Here is a 23652-nt window from a genome sequence, read left to right as displayed (position 1 = left end):
CTAGACCGCTGAAACTTCCCCTTGAGTACATACGTTGGAAGTCTCAGAACTGGGATGTAGTTGTTAAAATCTCTAAAGCCCCAACAGCCAAGTTGGTGCATACTGTGGCAGAGAAAGCCCGAAGTTTATTTGGTAAGACCACCCACCTGCTGGGAATCTTGTGCCTCCCAGCTTATGTTATTTTGAAAGATAATTATTGTGAAAAAGTCTAGACAGTTGTTAGTATGGGAAGCCTATCAAGAACATGAGAAAGTATTCAGAGAATACAGAATTCATGTGATGACACAGTATTATTTAAAATTCAGGAGTCCTTCACCTATTAGCTCTCAAGAATGAGTCGTACATGGGGTGAGGTGGGGAGGGCATGGATGTGAAGGCAGACTTACGAACATCAAAATTAGTGGTAGATTTATATCAGGCTTCTACAAACAGGCTACACAAACCATTTCTTGGTAGCATTTCTTGGTGACTGGCTGCTAATTTAAGTTCTATCGTCTCCTGCAGGTCTGCTGTTGAGCTCATGACTACACCCGGGTTTAGGTGCTATCCAAGCTTCTTGAGGATGGCAGAGCACATGGGTGGTTTAAGTTTCAGGGTGTCTTCACCATATGCCAAGTATCTTGAGTCTTCATTCAAAAAGCAATGGTTCATGGTTTCTCTGTAATTCTCAGAGAATTCGTGAAGGCACCTAAGCTCAAGCCACAAGCTTACTCTGTCTCAATAAAGGGATGTCCGCAAAAGCGTTTCAAATGGCTAAGAAGACGGGGGTTTGCATGTTTTTCATCAGCTCACTGCTCCATCCCCTCCAACTAATGCAAGCCAGGAATGTAGGTGCGGAAGGGAAGCCAGGTCCTTCCCAGTGTGTCCTCCTGATGGAATGCCAGTCCTGAATAGTGCTCTCTACAGGTGCTAACAGCCTCTTCCTCCATGTCCGGAAAGACCCCTACTGTGCTCTAGCAAGTCTCCTCCACTCTCGGATAACAGTTAAATAAAAGACCCAGGCACACTGCAGTCTCCCAGCTAGAGCCATATTTCTCTAGATCTTGCCTAGAACAGGCAAAAAGGAGTGCACTAGGAGAAAGGGAGAATATTCTCAGTGCCAACGCTCTGTTTCCCCAGAGCCACGACAAGCAAGGAGCAAAACTGAGGTGAAAACGAAGAGTTCTCCCAAATGCACAAAGTGGGTGCATATCTGTTGGGGAAGACCCGGGATTCCCAGAGTCTATTCAGAATGGCAAGTTCTTGCTATGTGAAATATGGACAGGGTCAATGGTGAGATGAATTCGGCTCTATTCTTCTTAATGCCAGTGTGGACCTGTGGACCCAGCAGAAGTCGGGGTCGCACAGCACTGTTCAAGCCCCTGGCTCCTCTCCTGCCAGGCCTGTGCGTTTCCCTCGGACCTTAAACAGTTCCCTGGGTTTGGGCAAGCTCAGGGCCCGGCCGGGTGGACTGGATGCCAGGGTGCACCACCGGAATGACAGGACCGCGCAGAGCCGCAGGGCTGCGGGAGCCAGTGGAGCAGGAGTGTCCGCGGGGGGCGAGCCAACGCGAGCAGCCCACCTGGCAGGCCAGGCCGGGTCTTTCCCAGGCGCGAGAGCCGCGGGTGGCGGCTTACCCTCCGCGCCGGTACAGGGCTCTCACTTCCCCAGCCGCTCAGGGGCGGGCTCCGCGCGCGCAGGCCCCGGAGCCGCCATCCCATTGGCCGGGGGACACGCCCGTCCCCGAGTGAGGGCTTCGAAAGTTTCATTGAAGGTGGAGAAGCGCGCGCCGCCGGGGAGCCCCGGCTGCGCCGCGAGGGCGAGGCTGCAAGGCGGCGGGCGGTGGTCGCGCTGGGCGACGGGACGGCGCTGGTTTTTCTCTTGAGTTTTAAATTGAGGCGGTGGAGGAGGGAGTGGGAGACCCACTCACCCGATATGCGCTCTGGTCTCCATTTCTCCCCACGCTCGCGCTGTTTCTTCGAGTGAGGGAGGGACTTGCAGCGCCGCCCGCGGACCAGACCCACAAGGCGAGCCCCGTAGTGGCGGGGATGGTTCTGCGCGCCTGGCAGCTCCCACCCCGGTCTTTCCGGCCCGAAGCTGGGGGGCGCAGGGGCTGAGCTGCGCTGCCGCTCGGGGATCCGCCGCGGGCCGCCTGGGGGCTGGAGGGCGAGACTCAGAGCCCGCGGGGCAGCTCCGAGAGCCGGGGCCGAGGCCAGAGCGCGGCAGCCTGCGTGGGCAGCGGAGACGAGGCCGGGCAAAGGAGACGCGGTGGCTTCAGAGGGGCTTCCAAGTAGAAAACTCCCCGGCCGCCCCCGAACGACGCCCCGGGAGCCAGGCGGGAGCACAGCACGCCCTTCTTGCCCCCTTTGCTCTCCGCGCCGCCTCCCAGGACCCTCCCAAAGCGTCCCTCTCCAAGGCCCCGGCATCAGCTACCCCTGAAGAAGCCGCCGCCGCTGCCGGATCCAGGATTCACACTTCATGGGCCGGCCGCAGGGGGTCGGGCGCCGGGCTAGGTGGCCGCCAAGAGCCTGGTGAGGGGCTACCCAGAGCCCGGTGGGCGAGGGGCGGCCAAGAGCCCTGGGAGCGCGCCCTCGGGGCAGAGAGCGTCGCGGCCCTCGCCGAGGCGATGCTCGGGTGGCTGCGAGCTGCCGGCGGCGAGAGGCCATAGACGGGCATGGGCCTTGCGTCCCACCACCCCTAGGGACCCTCGAGCCTCGCCCCTCTGCTCCGACTCTCCGGACCGACGCGATGGCCTCGGAAGTGGTGTGCGGGCTCATCTTCAGGCTGCTGCTGCCCATCTGCCTGGCAGTAGGTGAGTCTGGTCCGCTCTCCGAGGGCACTTGAGGAGGACGAGGGGGGCGCCTGGGTGGGGGACTTCTTAACAAAGTGAAGGGCTCTGGTGCTCTGGGGTTCGATTCGGGAGGCCAGCGGCGTCAGACGCGCGCTGTCCCTGGTGCACAGCCTGGCTCTCTCACTTCCCACTCTGGGGCGCGCGATCGGGGTATATCTTAACCGGATGCTCGGGATGGGCATGTGCTGGAAACTGTTTATGTTGAATTTAGTTACACGTGGATTTTCTTTCGTGGAGTACTGACTTGTGCACTAAGGATGGCCATTGCTGTGGCTGGAAGGCGGTTGCATCCCCATCGTAGGTACAGTCAGGCTCCTACCTGAGCCCCTCGCCCCGGTGACCCTGCAAGCACAGCATGCTGTGCGTCCAGACGGCCCAGAGGCCATCTCTCCCAGACCCCAAATCCCAGCAACCGTGAAGGAAGAAGTGAAGGACTTCGGTCATTCAAAAAAGAAAAAGAAGGACCAGGTACAGGGAGACAGTGCCTTGACGTTTCTTATTTTTTAAACCTCCAGAAAAGCCCCTACTACAAAAGTACTGGATGCTAAGGCTATAGACCCCCAACACCTAGTCCTGCCTCCCAGCGGCCGCCCTCTCCAGATTTTAAAGGGTTAGAAAGCAGGGTTGGGACTCCTTGGGACTGGCAAGGGCTCAGGGAGGACCACAAGGGAGCCTCCTCGACGCCCAGATAAGCATTGCACCGTTTCCCCAGGACTGGCCTGGCGTGCAAAGCAACTGGGTGCTGCGTTCTGGGAGTCGGACCGTTTCTGAGCTTCTCCTCAAACAGGCAGTGACTGCGATATTGAATTCCTCTCGTAAGAATGCCGGGCCCTGGTTCCTTGCTCTCTCTCTCACCAACAAGAGCTAGGAAGTAGAGCGCTTTTCACCAAGTAGTAACTGTATTTACAGAGGGCGTGGCCTTCGCAGAAAACGCCACCTTTTTGCATCTTGACCGAGGTTGATGACCCTGCATCTTGCCAGAAGTTGATCACACCTGTGTTAAATGTTTTATTTGTGCAAGCAATCGAATGGGGGCTGTAGCGTGATTGGTGAGGGTCAGGACAGTTGCCGGGAGAGTTTTTGTAACACACTTCGTGAGTGAAGAATCTGGGAGGTGTCTTTTCAACAAACCTCAGCGGAAAACCCAGAAAGGCGCTCCGAGTGGAGGGAAGGTGTGGCCAGGCAGGGTCCCCGGGCAGCAGGAGGGACCCGCGGGTGGATGCTGGCCTCTTTCAGTACTTTGCAGTTTGAGTTTCCATTTCGCAGGGGTCTAGTCTCACTCGCATAGATGAAGAGGTAAGCTTCTACAGAGCGGATATGCACCTCTCTCCCCTCCAGCTTGAAAAGCGATTTGGGAAAGGGATTCTTCAGGTGCCTTACATACAGAGGGTGTCACTGCTCAGGGATCATCTCTGTATCCTAAGCGCTTGGCACTGTGCCTGGCACATTTACTATTTGTGAATTGGAAGCTAGTGACCGAGTTAGCAAGGGGCTTTTAGCATGAAGCGTGATTTATGGTCCTCAGGGCAGACCAGGGAGGGGTCCTGGGGAGTGGCACTAAGGTTAAAGGCCGCTCTCCTCCCTCCTAGTTCCTCTATCCACCGTCCTCCTCCCCACTGTTCCTGGAGGATGGACACCCTCTTCCCCATCCCCCGTCCCGCTCTCCAAGGGACAGCAGCCCACTGTGACTGTTGGAAGAGTTAGGCAGGTGGTTCCCTGCAGCCAGCTCGGTCCACTCTGTGACTTGGCACCAGTGGCGGAATGAAGCGCCAGCAGCGATTACCTGCGACCTTGCCCTGAGCATAGGCTCTTGCAGGCTGGGCTCCCTGGACTCAGCTCACCTGCCTCCAAGCCCCGTGGATGCTGGGGTTGGGGCCCTGTCAGTCCTACTAAAGGTTGGTGGCCTGTGCTAAAAACTCCTTCAGTAGGGCTGTAGTACTCTGCCCTCCCAAGGGGAGCTGGCCTGGCTCACAGCACTCCCAGCTTGGGTTGCTGGGCACGGGGGCTTGGGGCGCTGACTCGCAGCCAGAGTGGAGGTGGGGGGACTGGGGTCTGGACTCAGCCCTGCCTCTCCCCACTGGGACCCCCACCGAGCTTCTTCTGTGGTGCCCGCACACTGTTCACCTCCTGCTGGCTGGCTTGTGCCCCAGGGCAGGCTGGGGGCTCCGGCTGCCTGAGTCCACTTTGATCCTGGACTTTTTGGGAGGAGCTCGGCTTCCAGAGGCGACAAGATAGTAACCTTGGCCAACATGCAAACTGCGTCCTCCCTGGGGGACAGCTGAGTCTGCCCAGGAGATTCTGGGGCTGCCTTCTTTGTCCAACTCATTCTTCAGGACTCCCACACCTCTCTGGGTTCAGGGAGACTAACCTGGGTGTGCGAGTGTGTGCATGAGTGTGTATGAGTTTGTGTGAATGTGAGTTTGAGTGCATAAGTGTGAGTGTGCACATGTTTTATGAGTATGTGTGAGTGTGAGTATGAGTGTTTGGGGGGTTAGAAGGAGTGGTCCCCCTTGCTCAGCCTGGAACCTGTTGCTTTCCCCTGTCCTAGGAAAAGCCTCATCCAGGAGAAAGCAGAGGAGGTGGACTGGCCCCTGGCTGGAAGAGAGCCTGAGTTCCCTGGGAGACCTGACCCCAGTGACCACCTCACGTGTTGGGTGCTTAGAAAAGATAACCTGCATTGTGGAAAATTATTGACATCTTCTAATCATGATACTTACTTACAGGGATGAAAGAGGGCTGAGCAGATATGCCACCTTATTTGAGCATTTGATTCTTTTCTGCAAGAAGTGGAGATTTCCAAGGTTATTGGAGGGTTTTCAGGTCTGCCTACTCCCAAGGTGCTACTAAGTCAAATATTCAGGTTTCTCTCCTGCGCATAGTGAGTGCAAAGGTCTGCTTGCCATTAGAATCGATTTTACATTTTAGCCATCTATTTTTATATCTGGAAAAGGCAGCCTTCAAGGCTAAGCCTTTGCAGAAGCTTACATATTTTCCTTTAAACTCATTTCTCTAACACTGATGTTGAAATTTTCCTGCATAGAGATTCCTAGTCTTTTTACTTAATGATAGATGTTAAAAATTAACTGCTATTGTGTTTAATATAATGGTTACAGATTTTTTTCTTTTTCCCTATAAGAGAAATTTTAAGAGAAGTGATAAGTGAAATCAGGCCTCTTCAATGTAGATGTTATGTGATTCGTGAGTGTTAAAAGCAAAACAAAACCATAATAGAATATGTTATTTACCATCCAAAATGAACATCCAGTGATGGATATGCATATATTCATAGCCATCAAAAACTTTAAATATCTCCCAAATTATCTGTGACTAGTTGCTAAGTCATCTGATTTTTTTCTTACACATAATACACAAAAAGGTAAAGACTTTCCATATTATGCAATCTCTAATAATTATAACTGATAATTATTGAACATTTTACAAATATTTTACATTTAGTTTCTTTTAACATGATTCTATTATACCACCCATCTTTAGGTATATGATTTGAGATTTTTTCAGAGTCAAGAATGCACTGGTGTATTTGTTTTTAATTCATGGTCCTGACTGTTTATTCCATCTTGCCCAGTGTTGCCTGGAGTTCCCTAATGTCTTGCCTGGAAGAAATGACTTACACATTTTCGGGGGAGGAAAGGGGAAGCCTCGCTTGGGAGAACAGGGGATTAGAGACCATGGCTGCCTGTCCCCTAAAACAGGCAATCAGAGCTTAGGAAAGAGCAGAGCAGAAAAGGGGACTGTGTCCCACAAACAAGAATCAACCAATCAACTAGTGCTCTGAAAAACAATATTCCAATCCAGAAAGAATCTCAAAACTTCCTTTAAGGATAGTTGGATTAACATGTGAGTAAAAATATGGGCTCACTTTTGAAATATATTAGATATGGCTATCTAATCATAATTTTCTCTTTATAGCATGATGTATTTTCCTGTGTAATATATATCATTTTGAAATCACACTTCCACACAGTCCAAGAATTACAAATGGAGCTAATGTTTATGTGATCAGCATTGGCCTCCCCTATCGCAGTGGCTGTAGCTCTCAGTGGTAGGTGGCTGCAGCTGCCAAAGGATTCATGGAAAGCATTTAATAAAGTAACTTGCTTTTCTGTCATGCTTTGTCAGCCTTATATAAGTAGATACTATTTATCAAGTTCAGAAATGAAAAAAGGAACAGTGGAAAGGATTGGAAATTTAGAGCTTATTTCTAAAATAAAATATTTCATCCACACCGACGAGCATGAGCATGTTGTCTCCTGAGCTGTGGGTGCTGGAGCTATATGTCCATCCTGTTGCTTTGTAAGTGTGTGTGCTTCTTCATGGGTGATGTGTGTTTGTTCGTAGTCAGAGATAAGAAGATGACTTTGGACTTCACCTTTGAGGGAGGATGATGTCGCCATCGGGCAGTGTAAGAGACTCTAATTGACATCATGGCTCTGCCCTTCACTGTGTGATTGTGGAGTTCCTTTCATTTGTTTCTCTTTTCTTTCTGTAAAATGGTAAATAACATATTCTATTATGGTTTTGTTTTGCTTTTAACACTCACGAATTACATGCATGGTTGTGAGATAGTGTGCACAGCACACCTTGTATAAAGCCTGACACAGCAGTGCTGCCTTTCCTTTATGAAGATAAGCAGAGAGCAGAATGCTCAGGCCATGTCTCAGTCAAAATTAACAGACTAGGAGGTAAGAGCGTGGGCCAGGAGAAGGCTGATCTGAGGATGTGGGATTCACGGGAAGGCAACTTAGTGCCTTCCTAGAGCCGAATTATATGAGAGAGAGAGGGAGTGTGTATGTGTGTGTGTGTGTGTTAGAGATTTTTAATTCTCAAGATTTTTCTCACCAGTTTTACTCAATATTCCAAATCTGCAGTTGCATTCTTCTGATTAAGTAATATGACTTAAAAACAACATTTGGAACAATTACATATTGTTCTCACTAGAAAAATACTAATAATGTTTACTTTTGTCTTTCAGCATCATTTTTGTAGTCTTTATTTAATGTGATTTTATTTCTAACATGTCATTTTCCTTTTGGGTCCTTGTGCTACTAACAGTTAATTGTATGTGAAGTTACACAGTAATGATGTGTATAATATGCTTTTTTGCATAAATATTCAGGAGAACTTAGAATAGCATAAGCTATCTGGATATTGAAGAACAATTGATGAAGAACAATATGATGATCCCATGTGTATAATCTACAACATTAGAGCTCGTGAGATTGTTGATTTAAACAGTTGTCTTGAGGACGTGGAATCAGTCAAAAAAAAATCCCATTGAACTGAGGCTAAAAACAAAAACATTGGAAAACTTTTTCTTTTCTTTTTTTTTTTTTTTTTTTTTTTGAGACAGAGTCTTGCTCTGTCGCCTGGGCTAGAGTGCAGTGGCGCGATCTTGGCTCACTGCAAGCCCGGCCTCCCGGGTTCACGCCATTCTCCTGCCTCAGCCTCCCGAGTAGCTGAGACTACAGGCGCCCACCACCATGCCCGGCTGGTTTTTTATATTTTTAGTAGAGATGGGGTTTCACTGTGTTAGCCAGGATGGTCTCAATCTCCTGACCTCATGATCCACCTGCCTTGACCTCCCAAAGTGCTGGGATTACCCGCATGACCCACCACGCCTGGCCCTTTTTTTTTGAGATAATCTCACTCTGTCGCCTAGGCTGCAGTGCAGTGGCACAATCTCCGCCCACTGCAACCTCCACCTCCCGGGTTCAAGCGATTCTCCTGCCTCAGCCTCTTGAGTCACTGGGATTACAGGCATGCACCACCCCATTCCGCTAATTTTTTGGATTTTTAGTAGAGATGGGGTTTCACCATGTTGGCCAGGTTGGTTTTGAACTCCTGACTTCAAGTGATCCTCCTGCCTTGGCCTCCCAAAATACTGGGATTACACTGCGCCTGGCCTATAAAGCATTTTTTAAATGTTTGGCTGTCAGTTGAAGTTTGTCATACTCCTCAGAGCTTCCACTTGACCTTCCAGACCTGTCTAGGATGTGGCAAAATCAAAATGATGAGAAGTACATACTGAACATCTTGAAAACCCCACCAGACACACAGTTTCTAATAATTTTATAATTTCTTAACTGTCTAGTAATAATCTAATAAGCATAGAATATTTAGCTAAACCATTTTTAAAATTTAAGAGCAACGTATAGCTTTGCATTTTTTCAATGTGTTGTTGGGTTTTTAAAAGAAAATATATATAACAGTTACCAGCTTATAAAATGTTTTCATTGTACCTGCAGCATATACATATAATTTTTATTTGCCTTGCTTTATCATATAGGATGTTGAAGTTTTCTGATTAAGACTTGCTATTTTTAAATTCCCCTTTTGTGCTGTACTGTTTGGGCACAATTCTGCGTTAAACTAGGATATTGTGGATGGACATATTTAAACTAGTTTTGTATATGAACTTGCAAATTATCAATATAGTTTCTAAAAAAGGAATGGGTTTGGTCTATCTGTGAGGTTAGCTCTGCAGAAACTACTTAGGCTTTCTGTGGCCATGTCACCAGTCACCTGGAGGGGGAAGCTTTTGTTGAGACCTTCACTGCTCTCTTCGGGAGTGATTTCATTCTGCAACCCAAAGTCAGGTTATTGTCTCCTCAGTATTGTTGCCAACTGTGAACTCTCCACCCCACTTCAGATTCAACTTGGTCAGCACCAAGTATCCTGTCTCCCGGGGGCCTTCTCTGGTGTGCTCAGAAGAGTTCTAGGTCAAGTGAACAAGTCGTCCGTCTGCTCCTTAGCCTGCACATTTGTGATGAGACTGTGGGTGCCACTGCTGCGTTGGGTGCAAGTGCTGTCCACATCAAGCACCTTGTTCTTGGGCACACCTCTAAGTTTTGCCCTTAAGCTTTCATCTCAGTCCACATAAGTGTTGCATGGCTCTACATCCTGTGCGCCCCGCAGCATGCGGAACCTCAAGCCTCCAACCTGGCCTCTTGGACTCATTCCATCTTTACCCTGTGTGGTGCCAGATGTGCCTTCACCTGCCCTAAGCCCCCCAGAATCTTCTTCCGAGAAGCACAGTTGGGGCTTTTCTCAATGGTCAATTACATTCAAGCCTTAACCTTGGTCAAACCAGTCAATCCATTGTTACCATTCTCCCTTAAATACACGACTTGGTCATTAGCCCAACAGGCTTGTAGTCCTGACTGGCAGCAAATAGGCTCTTTTCTCCAGTTGATAGAAGGTCCTGTCAGCCAGTTCTAAGCAAAGACAATTCTGTTCTTGAGTTCTCTTTTCCATGTAGGTTTCTCAGCATAATGATACTTAGATAAGACAAACTTAGTCTCTCTCCCTTGATAGTCAAAATGTAGGTGATTGGAGCAGGTATGTTAACTCTGCTTAATGAAGTTTACCAGGGCTGCAGCCATGCTTTTCTGTCCCACATGGGTTGCACTCATCTGCATGGTTCAAGACAGCCTGTTACCATGTCGACATCAAGCTGAAGGCTGGAGGTGGCAGATGCAGAAGGAACACTCCTTCCCCACCCTCTACGGGTACAGCCAGGAAGCTGCAAAAATCACTTCTGCTCACATCCAGTTAGCCTGAGTTTAGTAATCTTCTCCACCTACCTAACTGTAAAGGAAGCTGGGAAATGTCATTCTTATTTTGGTGGATAATGTGCTCAGCTAAAATGGGAAAGGTAGGTCTGTGGCCATGACAGAGAGTGGATATTAGCATGCAATAACAGTATCATCTATGCCTCCTGTAGGTGAATGTACCTTAGTGTACCTTGCAGACACCACTGACATTTTTCTGAGGATCTACGCTAACACCCCTCTTTGTTTCTAGACCTTAGCTAGACTCGAGTCCCTAGGCTTCTGAAGATGAGGCACAAAGTATGACCCCTGAGATCTATACTCCAAAATAACATGATTTTCTCAATTTAGACATAAATTAGAGGAACGTATGTGGGAATGGGTATTAGGGTGTGGAATAATGACGCAAGGAACATGAAATTGGATCTGGTCAGTGTTGTACCTCCAGGGCTTAGAAAGGGCTCTGACAATTTGGTTGGTGGCGGAAACAGGCACCAAAAGGTGGCCTACACCAAACGAAGTTGAAATGCCACAGCTGCCTTGGTATGCTGTAGTGGAAGGGATCCAAAGGCTTAGGGAGATTGGGATGTTACAGTGGATTTATCATAAAAGATCTGCTCATCCACCTTGGGAGGGTGCAGAGGACACACTTTCACCACAAGTGTGGGGAAAGAAATTTGTGAAGGGAGCCTCAGGTGTCCATGAAGAGCTCTGGGGCTGCTCTTCTCTGCAGGTCAGAGATTGCAATGGAAGCTGCTGCCACTGACTGGGGTCCTTAACTGCAGTGGGGATGGTTGGATCCCAGGTGGCAGGGGCCATGTGATCACCAAAGACCAGGTGGGCACGTTGCCATCATGGGGAACATCGGAGTCAAAGAAGCAATCTGAACAGCCTGACTTGAGAGTCCTACGGCATTGGGTAGGTGGTCATGGTGACCCTAGAAGAGAACTCGTTGGGCAGTCTGCTGAATTCTGACTCGATCTGTATAAGCAGAAGAGTTCTAGGTCAAGTGAACAGAGTCTATCTTGAAATACCAAAAGAAAGAGTCATGGTCCCACAATCACTTCCCAGATTTGAGTCCCAGAACCCCTTAAAGGAAAGGAAGGCCAGTGACCCTACTACACTGCTGATTACATTTTTATTTTACTTCTCCCAACCCATTTCTTTGAGTAACAAGCATCTTTATTTGAAGTGTAAATATCTGTGGAAAGATAAAATGGCTATTTATTACTCATATATTAGGTCAAATAGCTTATTTGCTCCCATCGTCTAGGTGGGATGGGATGGACATTTTAAATAAATGGGAGAGAGAGTATTTACATTGTGGGTACAGGTATGATCTAGATGCCCATTTTTTAGGGTGTCATAATATCACTGGGCAATTAGGGGCTTATCAAGACGACTTCCAATACAGAAAGTAGCACATCTTTCTCAGGGCCTGCTCTACACACTAGAAACAATACAAAAATTCTTTCTCCTCCTCCTTCTTTTATTTGCATTATATGGTTTCTGATGTTGAAGGTGAAATGTAGCATCTTGACTAAGAGCCCCAGCTCTAACGCCAGATTATTTGAGTACTGATCTTGGCTCTGTCATTCAGCTGTGTGACCTTGTTCAAATTGTTTGACCTCAGTTTTTGAGATATTTCATCTGGAACAAGATAATAATAGAACATAGCTCAGAGGATTGTTGCAAACCTTAGATGTCAGTGCTTATAGAGTGCTTCGCGCAGTGCCTGACATATGGTAAATACTCAATAGTTGCTTTTATGAATAGCTCCAGACTCAGAAGTTAGGCATGATTATGAGTAAAACATTGGCTAGTGTGAGTTCCTTCTCATTGAGAGCAGCACAGTTTCAGTGGGCAGATAATTGAGAGAACCAATCAGCTTACGAGAAGCTTTGGAGCATGACCTGTTGAAAGTTGAGAATGGTCTTGTCTTTGCTCTCTTCTTCCCAATCAGATACATCAGAAAGCCTCAGTGCTATGGTTCATGGTTACCTTTGAAACAATGTGACATCTTTTCTCCTTTAATTCTGCTTCCCAGGCAGGAAGATTTGTTCCTTCTGTGCTCACCCGCCACTTTGCATACTCATTACAGAGTGTTGTATTAATATTCCGTTATAGGATCACTGTCTTTCCTTCTGTGTGTCTGTAGGTTCAGAGATCTTGTATAGTCCTTGTTGATATCCCTAGCATGGAACTTACTCCTCAATATACAGATAGCAACCATTTCAAAACATCTTTTGAGTTGGGTGTGGTGGCTTACTCCTGTAATCCGAGCACTTTGGGAGGCTGAGGAGGGTGGATCACCTGAGCTCAGGAATTTGAGACCATCCTGGGCAACATGGGGGAAACCCCATCTCTACTAAAATACAAAAAATTGGCTGGGTGAGGTGGCACACGCCTGTAGTCCCAGCTACTGGGGAGGCTGAGGCATGAGAGTTGCTTGAGCCCCAGAGGCAAAGGTTGCAGCGAGCCGAGATTGTGCCACCGCACTCCAGCTTGGGCTACAGAATGAGGCTTGGTCTCGAAAAACAAACAAAACAACAACAACAACAACAACCACAACAACAAAACACCATATCTTTTGGATTGTAGGTTTTTCAAATTGTGAATATTACCCCTGATCATTACACTTCAGCTACCCAGCAAGGACTATAATACACAGGAACACTGAAGAAATATTTACCAATTGACTAAAACATTCACTGACTCATTTTTGTTTTCTCTTGAACATCTCAGAAGTGTGAAAATATAGTTAGGTCTAGTTTCCTATAGCGATTGGTTTTTAAGTCTTTGAATATAAAATTTATAACAGCCTAATGCATACTCTGTGACTTTCATAAATGTGAATTGTATCAGGATAGCAATTAATACCTTCTACTTGCTTTGCAGGGAACAGAAAAGGAAAAACCCATTTGACGATGGTAAAACTTGAGTCACATCCTTGAAATGCATATTTTTTAAAAAATGTTTTTAGCTCTGCTGGAACCACACAAATCGATCTGTTTTCTCTTGTGGTCAAACCCTCTAGGGCAGCAGTTTGGCCACAGGTGCGGAAAAGGAAGAAGGATGAAGACCCTTAGCAAGCTGGTAATTCTGAACTGAAGCACCATGGAAGTGAATTAGAGAGATGGGCAGAGTTGGGCCGTCCCTGCTCCTGCCACCTCCCTCCTGCTGCTTTCCCTGGACTGTCCCTGCCAGGCAGCACTGGCTTTGGCATTGTGCAGGAACACGGACCCCTGCTAGGGAACCTAGGCAGCACTCAGGTTGGAAAGGGCCCTGGTTTGAGGGTCTAACGAACAAATCTGGATCCTGTTCATAACGAGCTATGCGACTTTGCCAAGTTACAGAAACTCTCTGTTTTTCAATTACATCATCTCTAGAATGAGGTGTTCAAGGCTAAGAAATATTTTCACAATTCTCAGGGTAATATGTCTGCACATGCCTTTTTTAATATTAAAAGGTATGGCCATAAATCACTGCTTTTTAACCTACATGCCAGAATTTTTATATCTAAATTGCTCTGGCCTCCTTAATAACCATCATATGTACATACACTTAGGACTTGCCCTCAAAGAAAGGTTAGGAGCTGCTAAGAACAATAATTTTTTTAACCATGTTAGAGATGTGGTTCAGGATTTTACAAAACAGTTGGTTATGAAGGAGAGACGTTCTGGTTTAGGCTTTGAGCTTCTAATATTTCGATGATCCTCCCTCACCTGCTCCTAATACAGAATCATGCAGACTGTTTACACCCGTGATGGGAATAGCATGAACAAGATGTGTGAGCATGTTTAGATTTGAATTGGCTTTCTGAATCTGCAGAAATAAAGGAGCTTCATCACCCATAGCTTATTACTGGACATGCTTTTAAAGAAAACCAAGCTACATTATAGTTATTAATTGAAGCTAAACGATCGTATAAGAACACAGGACAATATAAACAAGATTTGAGTCAGAAAAAGATACTGAGTAAAATACTGAATGTAATGAGTTGCAATATTACATTGACATTGTAGACTTTATGAGATCTCAGATAATTCTATTACCTATAAAAGGAAAGGGAAGGCTGCACAAACACCTCAGGTGTGTGTAGGTCAGAGACTCACACTGGGACTCCCTTTGCAGGTGTTGCTGTCATGGCTCCAGCATTAGCTGTGGGGGTGTGAGCTTCCTGTTCTTCAACCCCCTCTCCTTCTTTTCATCAAACTAAACACTGGTTTTCAAACTAAATATTTTTCAAACTAAATATTAGAGCTTGCTCATGCTTAGTTAATCCTGACTCCTGTTGGCCTTGGGGCCCAAAATCAGTCTAGCTGGTAATCAAGGAAATGTTCTTAGCTGGAGCCAGGCTTGCATTGCAGGCCAGACAAGGCTGCTATAGCACACAGCCTCTGGCAACCCGTCCTCAAGTCACCAGAGAAGATGAAAGGTCAGATTACAAGGCAGTGAGAAGAGGGATCCTCGTAAAATGGGCTTTGTTTCTTGTGAGCCAGTGTTTTCTAGAAGGCTGCAGCTCCTAGGATTTTTCATTAACAACCACAAACCTCTTAGCAATAACTTTCAAAGCATGATCAGTTTTGCTGCAAAGCATCATCGTGGTTGCCATTGCATCACCTTAGAGCCACACTGCATTTCTGACCCAATGCCTGACGCTCCCGCCTCATTCACTGGACTCCACTTATCACTATTCTGAGCTGTTTTCAAACATTAAAGCCACCGTCAAAGTGCAACAATTTCCCACCATGTAGGTTATTTTAAAAGATGTGACACAGTCCCTAAAGCATTTCTTAAATTGGGTATCAAAAATTTTTGAGCAAATTATCTTTAGAATAAGGATGTATCCTCCCAAAGTTATTACTTGGAAGAAAACAAACGTCAGATATTATCTTATCCTTATGACACCAGTTGGTTATCTATTCCAGTAGATCCATACTCAGATTTGCAAATGGAATCTAGTTCTGGGATCTATGTTGAAAATGCAGTGCTAATCTCCCAAGGAAGGAGAAGTATCCCAGTCAAACAAACTCTTTTTAAAATACCTTTGCAGGCCTAGGTGGGCAGATCACGAGGTCAGGAGATTGAGACGATCCTGGCCAACAGGGTGAAACCCTGTTTCTACTAAAAATACAAAAATTAGCTGGGCATGATGGCACGCACCTATAGTCCCAGCAACTCTGTAGACTGAGGCAGGAGTATTGCTTGAACCCGGGAGGCGGAGGTTACAGTGAGCCGAGATCACGCCATTGCACTCCAGCCTGGTGAAACAGAGCTAGGCTCCATCTAAATAAACAAATAAATAAATAAATCTTTGCAACGTGAGCCAAACTGTAATGTTTTATAGCTTTGAATATGCATATAATGCATTTTCTTTAAAAGAGCATATTTGAAGTGTGGGTTTAATAGCCCACTGGTGGTTTTGTCTTTCAGTTGCTTTTTAAAATCATACTCTGATTTTGCTCAATTTTTTCTGCACCCCTGCAGTGAGATCTTGTACATTCCCCACCAGAATCGTACAGTCATCCAAGATGTTTATTCACCCAGCTTCTCCTACTTTAAAATAGCCCTGGCTTTTGTTTTCTCCAAAGTCAAAGGAACTCATGTCTGAGTTTTTGTTGGTTCATATCTCGTTATCGCTTTGGACATTACTGCTTTCTAGGTTTCTGTTTTGGCTCTTGCCCAAAGGGAGGTTGAAAATTGCTTGAAATCTTATTTTGAAAGTCTCTAAATATTCCTATCTTTGTATTCCTCATCCCAATTCTTGGCACTTCATCTCCATCCTTTTCTTAATAGAAACATAAGATTTTTTTTTTTTTTTGCTTACTTAATTTCTTCTTTCCCCTTAACAATTACACAACACCGTGGGTGGGGTGGGGGGTCAATATAAGAGGGTTTCAAAGCTTATCCATGGTGTCTGTAGTTTAGTGCTGATCCCCCTTGGGCACTGATTTTTGATTCTCCATTCTTCACCAAATCATGCTTTTTCTTTCTTCCCATGTAGCACCTTGAATTTTGTGATGTAATTCCTGTTGCGAAACATTTTTATTTATTTTTGTGTTATTTATTCAGTAATTTATGACAGTGAGATACTGAGTTTCATGATTAGGTCTTTTTGAGAAATGCTGGGCTAAAAGTTAAATACTATACATGGCAAGACTGTTCAGAGCTTAGTATCTACTGCAAATGGTGAATTTCTAAGAGTTTAGTACAACGGGCAGTGTTTTCCAAACTTACCTGACCACAGAACCCCTATTTCTTACCCTTGGCACTAATGTCCTGGGAGCACACATGGGAAAATTCTAGACTTTTGGACTACCACATAGAACAATAAAAGAGTGTATTTTGGGATGAGGGCCTTTTTAGAAGACCAGAAATCTCACTTTTCAGGTGTGAGCGTGAAGCCAGTGCTGACGGTTGGTCACTGTCACAGCCGTGAGAGGGAAGGACAATTGGGACTGCCTTTTTCTTACGTGTGCTTGTGGACTTTGGTTTGTACTCTTTATTTTAGAAAAACAAAGTGGCCAAAGAGAGAAACAGTCCTAGAAACTAGATATTCCAGCAGCTGTAGAATGCCAGAAAATAACCAGGCTACACACATTTGCAGGTGTAGCAGCAGCATAGTGGAAAACCAACAAGGGAGTTAAAGTAAGTCACACAGCATCCTGCATCCCCCCCACCGCCTCATGACTGGGCGGCCAGTGGCCTCCTGAGGGTCCTCTTGTTTCATATCCCTCTGTAATGTCCCTTCTCTACGTGCTGATCACATGAGTCTTTTCAACACTGAAGTCAAATATCATTCCTCTGCCTTAAACCCTCCAGTACTTTCTTGTTGCACTTAAAAAGCAAACCCTAAATCCTTAACTTGCCCTATAAAGCCCCTGGCTCTTGCACCCTCTAACAACACTGGAATTATTTTTGTTACTCAGTGTATTAGTCAAGGTTTTCTTAGAGGGACAGAACTAATATGATATGATATGTGTGCATGTGTGTGTATATATATATAGGAGTTTATTAAGTGTGTATATATATATATATATATATATATATATATATATATATATGAGTTTATTAAGTATTACCTTACGCGATCACAAGGTCCCACAATAGACTGTCTGCAAGCTGAGGAGCAAGGAGAGCCAGTCCAACTCCCAAAACTGAAGAACTTGGAGTCTGATATTTGTGGGCAGGAAGCATCCAGCACAGGACAAAGATACAGACTGGGAGGTTAGGCCCATCTCTCTTCACATTTTTCTGCCTGCTTTATATTTACTGGCAGCTGATTAGATTGTGCCCACCAGATTTTTTTTTTTTTTGAGACAGAGTCTCGCTGTCGCCCAGGCTGGAGTGCAGTGGCACGATCTTGGCTCACTGCAGGCTCCGCCCCCCGGGTTCACGCCATTCTCCTGCCTCAGCCTCCCGAGTAGCTGGGACTACAGGCGCCCGCCACCACGCCCAGCTAATTTTTTGTATTTTTAGTAGAGACGGGGTTTCACCGTGGTCTCGATCTCCTGACCTCGTGATCTGCCCGCCTCGGCCTCCCAAAGTGCTGGGATTACAGGCGTGAGCCACCGCGCCCAGCCGTGCCCACCAGATTAAGGGTGCATCTGCCTTCCCCAGCCCACTGACTCAAATGTTAATCTCTTTTGGCAACACCCACACAGACACACCCAGGATCAATTCTTTGTATATTTCAATCAAGTTGACACTCAGTATTAACCATCACAAGTCTACCCCTTGTCAACTTGAACCCATACACATTTCCTGAGATCTTCAAATAAAGACAATAATAAGGTCATAATTATGCCTACCATAATACAACTATCCCTCGTACAACCAGAAACGTGCCAATCCCAAACCCAAATACTATTACATAAGGTTAACAATACTTAAATGCTGATATGAAGCCAATAAATCTTATGTCACATGATAAAGGGGAAAGGAAATAAAATGATTTTCTTAGTACAAGTGTATACATGCACAAACATGTTTTTAGCAAAAGAAGGAGGAAATACGCATAACAGTTACAGTCCTTGTTTCTGCAGCTGGTCACATGGTCATGGATGGTATTGATGACTACCTTCTACTACCCATTCTGTATTCCCTTTGCCTTCAGCAAGCATCTCAGCAGATCATGGTTTTTTTCCTGGTGGAGTGACCCAAACCTTCATTCCTGAAGGGTTTGGGTCATTTGTAGTGCTGCCTGGTTTGGGCTGTTGTAGTTTCCCATTGACCTTAATCACAGAGCATGGTAATACCAAGAGATGCCCTAATGGATCTCCTGTATTCCATGCATGCTGGAGATAACCCAGTGATTCTGGGTCCGTCACCCCAGCCAACACTATAACTGCCTTAGCCTGTTGACTTAAAGGTAGGAGGAGCCCAAAGTGTCCAGGTGGCAATTTTAACTCCCAGTTTAATGGAATCGTTGTTGTGTCTACTGGTGGCAGCGCTCCTTCCTCGGGAACTAAGACCTCTAGGCCAGCAGAACGTAATGTCATGGGAACAGGAAGCAAAAATTTTGCTAGTGGATCACTAGGGGTGATGGTGAGTGGTGCCACTTCTACTTCCACCTCTTGATTCCTGGACATATGAATCCTGGCTATGAGAGAAACAGTACCATATATTGGATGTTGATTCAGAGCATACACGGCCTTCTGGAGAACTTTGCCCCAGCCCTGCAAAGTACTGTTACCTAGCTGGCATTGTAATTGTGACTTCAAAAGGCCATTCCACCGTTCTGTCAATCCACCTGCTTCAGAATGATGGGGAACATGGTAAGACCATGTTGGATTCCATGAGCATGAGCCCGCTGCCACACTTCTTTAGCCATAAAGTGAGTGCCTTGGTCAGAGGCAATGCTGTGTGGAATACCATGTTGGTGGATAAGGCATTCCGTGAGTCCATGGATGGTAGTCTTGGCAGAAGCATTGCATGCAGGTAGGCAAACCTATACACAGAGTAAGTGTCTATTCCAGTGAGAACAAACCTCTGCTCTTTCCATGATGGAAGGGGTCCAATATAATCAAGCTGCCACCAGGTAGCTGGCTGATCACCCTGAGGAAAGGTGCCATATTGAGGGCTCAGTATTGGTCTCTGCTGTTGGCAAATTGGGCACTCAGCAGCGGCTGTAGCCAGGTCAGCCTTGGTGAATGGAAGTCCTTGTTGCTAAGCCCATGTGTAACCTCCATCCCTGCCACCATGGCCCCTTTGTTCATGGGCCCATTGGGTGGCTGGGGAAAGAGGCTGAGTGGTGTCCACTCAGAACGGGTCATCCTATCCACTTCATTATTAAACTCCTCCTCCACTGAGGTCACCACTGGTGAGCACTCACATGGGATACAAACATCTTCACAGTTTTTGACCACTCAGAGAGGTCCATCCACATACCTCTTCCCCAAGTTTCTTTGTCACCAATTTTCCCATCATGCTTCTTCCAAGTCCCTGACCATCTGGCCAAACCATTGGCTACAGCCGATGAATCAGTATCTAATCACACATCTGGCTATTTCTCCTTCCATGCAACGTGCACAGCCAGGTGCACGGCTCGAAGTTCTGCCCACTGGGAAGATTTCCCTTCACCGCTGTCCTTCAGGGATGTCCTAGAAAGGGGCTGCAGTGCTGCAGCTGTCCATTTTCACATGGTGCCTGCATGTCATGCAGAACTATCTGTGAACCAGGCCCTAGTCTTCTCTGCCTCTGTCACCTGATCATAGGGAACTCCCCATGAGGCCATCAGTGCAGGCTGTGGGAGAGAAGACAGGGTGGCAGGGGTGGAGATGATAGGCATTTCAGCCACTTCCTCATGTAACTTACTTATGCCTTCAGGACCTGCTCGAGCCCGATCATGTATATACCACTTCCATTTGATGGTGGAATGCTGCTGTGCATGACCCACTTTATGGCTAGATGGGTCAGAAAGCACCCAGTTCATGATAGGCAGTTCAGGTCACATGGTGACTTGATGACCGATAGTCAAACATTCAGTTTCCACCGAAGTCCAGTGTCAGGCCAAGAGCTGTCTCTCAAAAGGAGAGTAGTTATCTGCAGAAGGTGGTAGGGCCTTGCTCCAAAATCCTAGAGGCCTCTTCTGTGAGTCACCTATATAGCCTGCCGAAGACTCCAAACAGCATCCCTATCTGCCACTGACACCTCAGACACCATTGGATCTGCTGGGTCATATGGTCCATGTGGCAGAGCAGCTTGTACCGCAGCCTGGACCTGTTGCAGAGCCTTCTCCTGTTCTGTACCCCACTCAAAACTGGCAGCCTTTTGGGTCACTCGATAAATGGGCTGAAGTAACACACCCAAATGAGGAATGTGTTGCCTCCAAAATCCAAACAGGCATTGTGCATCTTTCTTGGTTGTAGTAGGGGCCAAATGCAACAACTTACCCTTTACCTTAGAAGGAATATCTAGACAGGCCCCACACCACTGGACCCATAGAGATTTTACTGAAGTAAAATTTAGTTTTACCTGAAGTTTAGTAGGATTTATTTCCCTCCTCTGCCACACAAATGTCTCTGCAATAAGTCCAGTGTGTTTGCTACTTCTTGCTTACTGGATCCAGTTAGCATAATGTCATCAATGTAATGGACCAGTTTGATATCTTGTGGAAGTGAAAAGCTATCAAGTTCTCTCCGAATAAGATTATGACAAAAAGCTGGAGAGTTGATATACCTCTGAGGTAGGACAGTAAAGGTATATTGCTGGCCTTGCCAGCTGAAGGCAAATTGCTTCTGGTGGGTCATATGGACAGGAATGGAGACAAAGGCATTTGCCAAGTCAGTGGCTGCATACCAGGTACCAGGAGATGTGTTAATTTGCTCAAGCAATGAGACCACATCTAGTACAGCAGCTGCAGTTGGAGTTACCACTTGGTTAAGCTTGTGATAATCCACTGTCATTCTCCAAGATCCATGTGTCTTCTGCACAGGCCAAATGGGAGAGTTGAACTGGAATGTGGTGGGTATCACCACCTCTGCATCTTTCAAGTCCTTGATGGTGGCACTAATCACTGCAGTCCCTCCAGGGATTTGATATTGTTTTCGACTTACTATTTCTCTAAGTAGTGGCAGCTCTAATGGCTTCCATTTGACCTTTCCCACCATAGTATCCCTCACCCTACTAGTCAGGGAGCCAATGTGGGGGTTCTGCCAGCTGCTGAGTATGTCTATGTCAATTATGCATTCTGGCATTGGGGAAATGACCACAGGATGAGGCTGGGGACCCACTGGATCCACTGTAAGTCAGCCCTGAGCTAAAACTCCATTAATTACCTGACCTACATAAGCCCCTACTTTAACTGAAGTACCACGATGACATTTTGGGTCCCCTGGATCCAACGTCAGCTCAGAGCCAGTGCCAGTAGTCCCTCAAATGTCTGATCATTTCCCTTTCCTCAGTGCACAGTTACCCTGGTAAAAGGCTGGAAGTCTCCTTGGGGAAGAATGGGAGAAAGATTCACTGCATATATTGTCCATAATGTCGTGGGGTTCTTCCTCAAGGGGACCCAGCCTCCCCTTCATTCAAGGGTTTCTAGGTCCATAAGCTGGCTCAAGTCTGGAAATTGATTGAGGGGCTGTGATTCTGTTTTTATAATTCAAATTAGTCTTTTGTCCATCCGACCTAGAAGTTTTCTGTCTGTATAATTTAAGTAAGACTGCAGTAGGCTTCCTATCAATTTCACTTCTAGGAACACCATGATTAATTAGCCAATGCCAGAGCTCTACATGAGTGAGACTATTCTGATTGCCGCTTTGCCTCTGCTGTCCATTATGGTAGCTACGCCCACCTTGCCTTTGACAGTTGAGTGCTGCCACTTGGTCCCTGCCACCTCGGGATCCAGTTATTCTCATTGTATTTAAGTTTTGTAGTTGAGTGACTGACTGTGGTTCCAAAGATGCAGGTGCTGCCCTCACAAATCTGTTTCACAAGGCATTGGTCAAGAGTATATCTTCTGGACCCTCTCAGCTGGGATGCGTAGGTCTAAAGTGACTAATCCACTCCACCATCCCAATCTCCCTAAGCCTTGGGATCCCTTCCTCTCCATTAAACTGAGGAAGATTAGGCATTTCCAGCTCGCTCACAGTGGGCCATCTTTTAATCCATATTTTAACCAACCAAGCAAATAAACTATTAGAACCTTTTTTAACTCCCTGATCTGCAGCATTAAATGCAGAGTCCTTACTCAGTGGACCCAAATCAATAAATTCAGGCTGATCCAACTCCTTGTTACTTCCACCATTATCCCATGCCCTTAATATCCATTCCCAGGCCTGTTCTCCAGATTGTTGTTTATATAAATTAGAGAACTCAAACAGTTCTTTTTGAGTGTAGTGCACCTCCTCATAGGTCACACTTTCAACTTCACCTTTAGGGACCTGCCAGGACTTTAGTCTATTTATAGGTCTAGAAGCAAACAGAGGTGTTGGGGGAGGCTTCTGAGGAGAATCAACATTATCTTGCCTGGAAACTGCCTCAGGGGAGGCCATCACGGTTGCCTCAGGCAGCGCAGGGTTTATGTCCTCAGACAAAGGTGGAAAGGCTGATGGCAGCATGGTTCGGGGAGGGGATGTTGCCACTACTGGGGATGGGGAAGCTGTTCCTTCTGGCAAAAAAGGTTCATCAGAGTTTACAAACTCAGTGTCCTCAGCTTCATCAGGATCCTCCCACACATCCCCATTCCTAGTTGCAGGGTCCCATTCTTTTTCAATCAATGTCCTCACTTTAACAGTAGACACCTGGCGGGACTGTGCATGTATCTTTCATTGCAGGGCAGCCACTCTCACAGCTTGTGTCTGTTTTTCCACAATTTCAGCTCTTTCTCTACAGGAGATAAGACTCTCACTCAGGGCAATCTTAGCAGATTTGAGGCTGAGTATGTGCTTCTGAAGCCTGGAGACGGAATCCCTGAGTTCATCATTTTCTTTCATCACTTTGTCCACTGAACTTAGGAGCAACCAACCAGCTTCATTACGTTCCTTGGTTCTCCACATACGGTTAAAGGTATTAGGTATAGAGTCACTAAACTCCTTGCCTGTCATGGGTGGTGAATCAGGAGTGTCAAATGCATTTCTTTTGTGTAACTCTCTAAACAGTTCATGCCCAGGAGTACCAGTGTTCTCCATACTGTTAGCAGTAGAGTCCTTAGCATTTTCAGGTCTAATCATACTAAGCAGCCAACTCCAAAAACCCCAAAACCAATGAAAGAACTCCATCCTTAATATTCTGTTCCTCTAGAACCTC

At 46.4% G+C, this 23652-nt stretch overlaps 1 protein-coding gene across 3 annotated transcripts in view; it reads left to right on the top strand.

The window, feature by feature from the left end:
- The first annotated feature begins 1746 nt into the window (after positions 1 to 1746).
- The window catches only part of PIEZO2 (piezo type mechanosensitive ion channel component 2), a 479216-nt gene continuing 457310 nt past the window's right edge, over positions 1747 to 23652 (top strand). For all 3 annotated transcript variants that reach the window (XM_055238811.2, XM_055238801.2, XM_055238791.2), the window contains exon 1: positions 1747 to 2791. In XM_055238811.2, coding sequence (XP_055094786.2) covers positions 2728 to 2791 — 64 coding nt within the window. In that variant the 5' untranslated portion in view covers positions 1747 to 2727. The remainder of the gene's footprint in view (positions 2792 to 23652) is intronic.

The sequence above is a fragment of the Symphalangus syndactylus genome, chromosome 1, assembly GCF_028878055.3.
Source record: "Symphalangus syndactylus isolate Jambi chromosome 1, NHGRI_mSymSyn1-v2.1_pri, whole genome shotgun sequence".
Taxonomy (NCBI): Eukaryota; Metazoa; Chordata; class Mammalia; order Primates; family Hylobatidae; genus Symphalangus; species Symphalangus syndactylus.
This window is presented reverse-complemented; position numbering and strand designations above follow the sequence as displayed.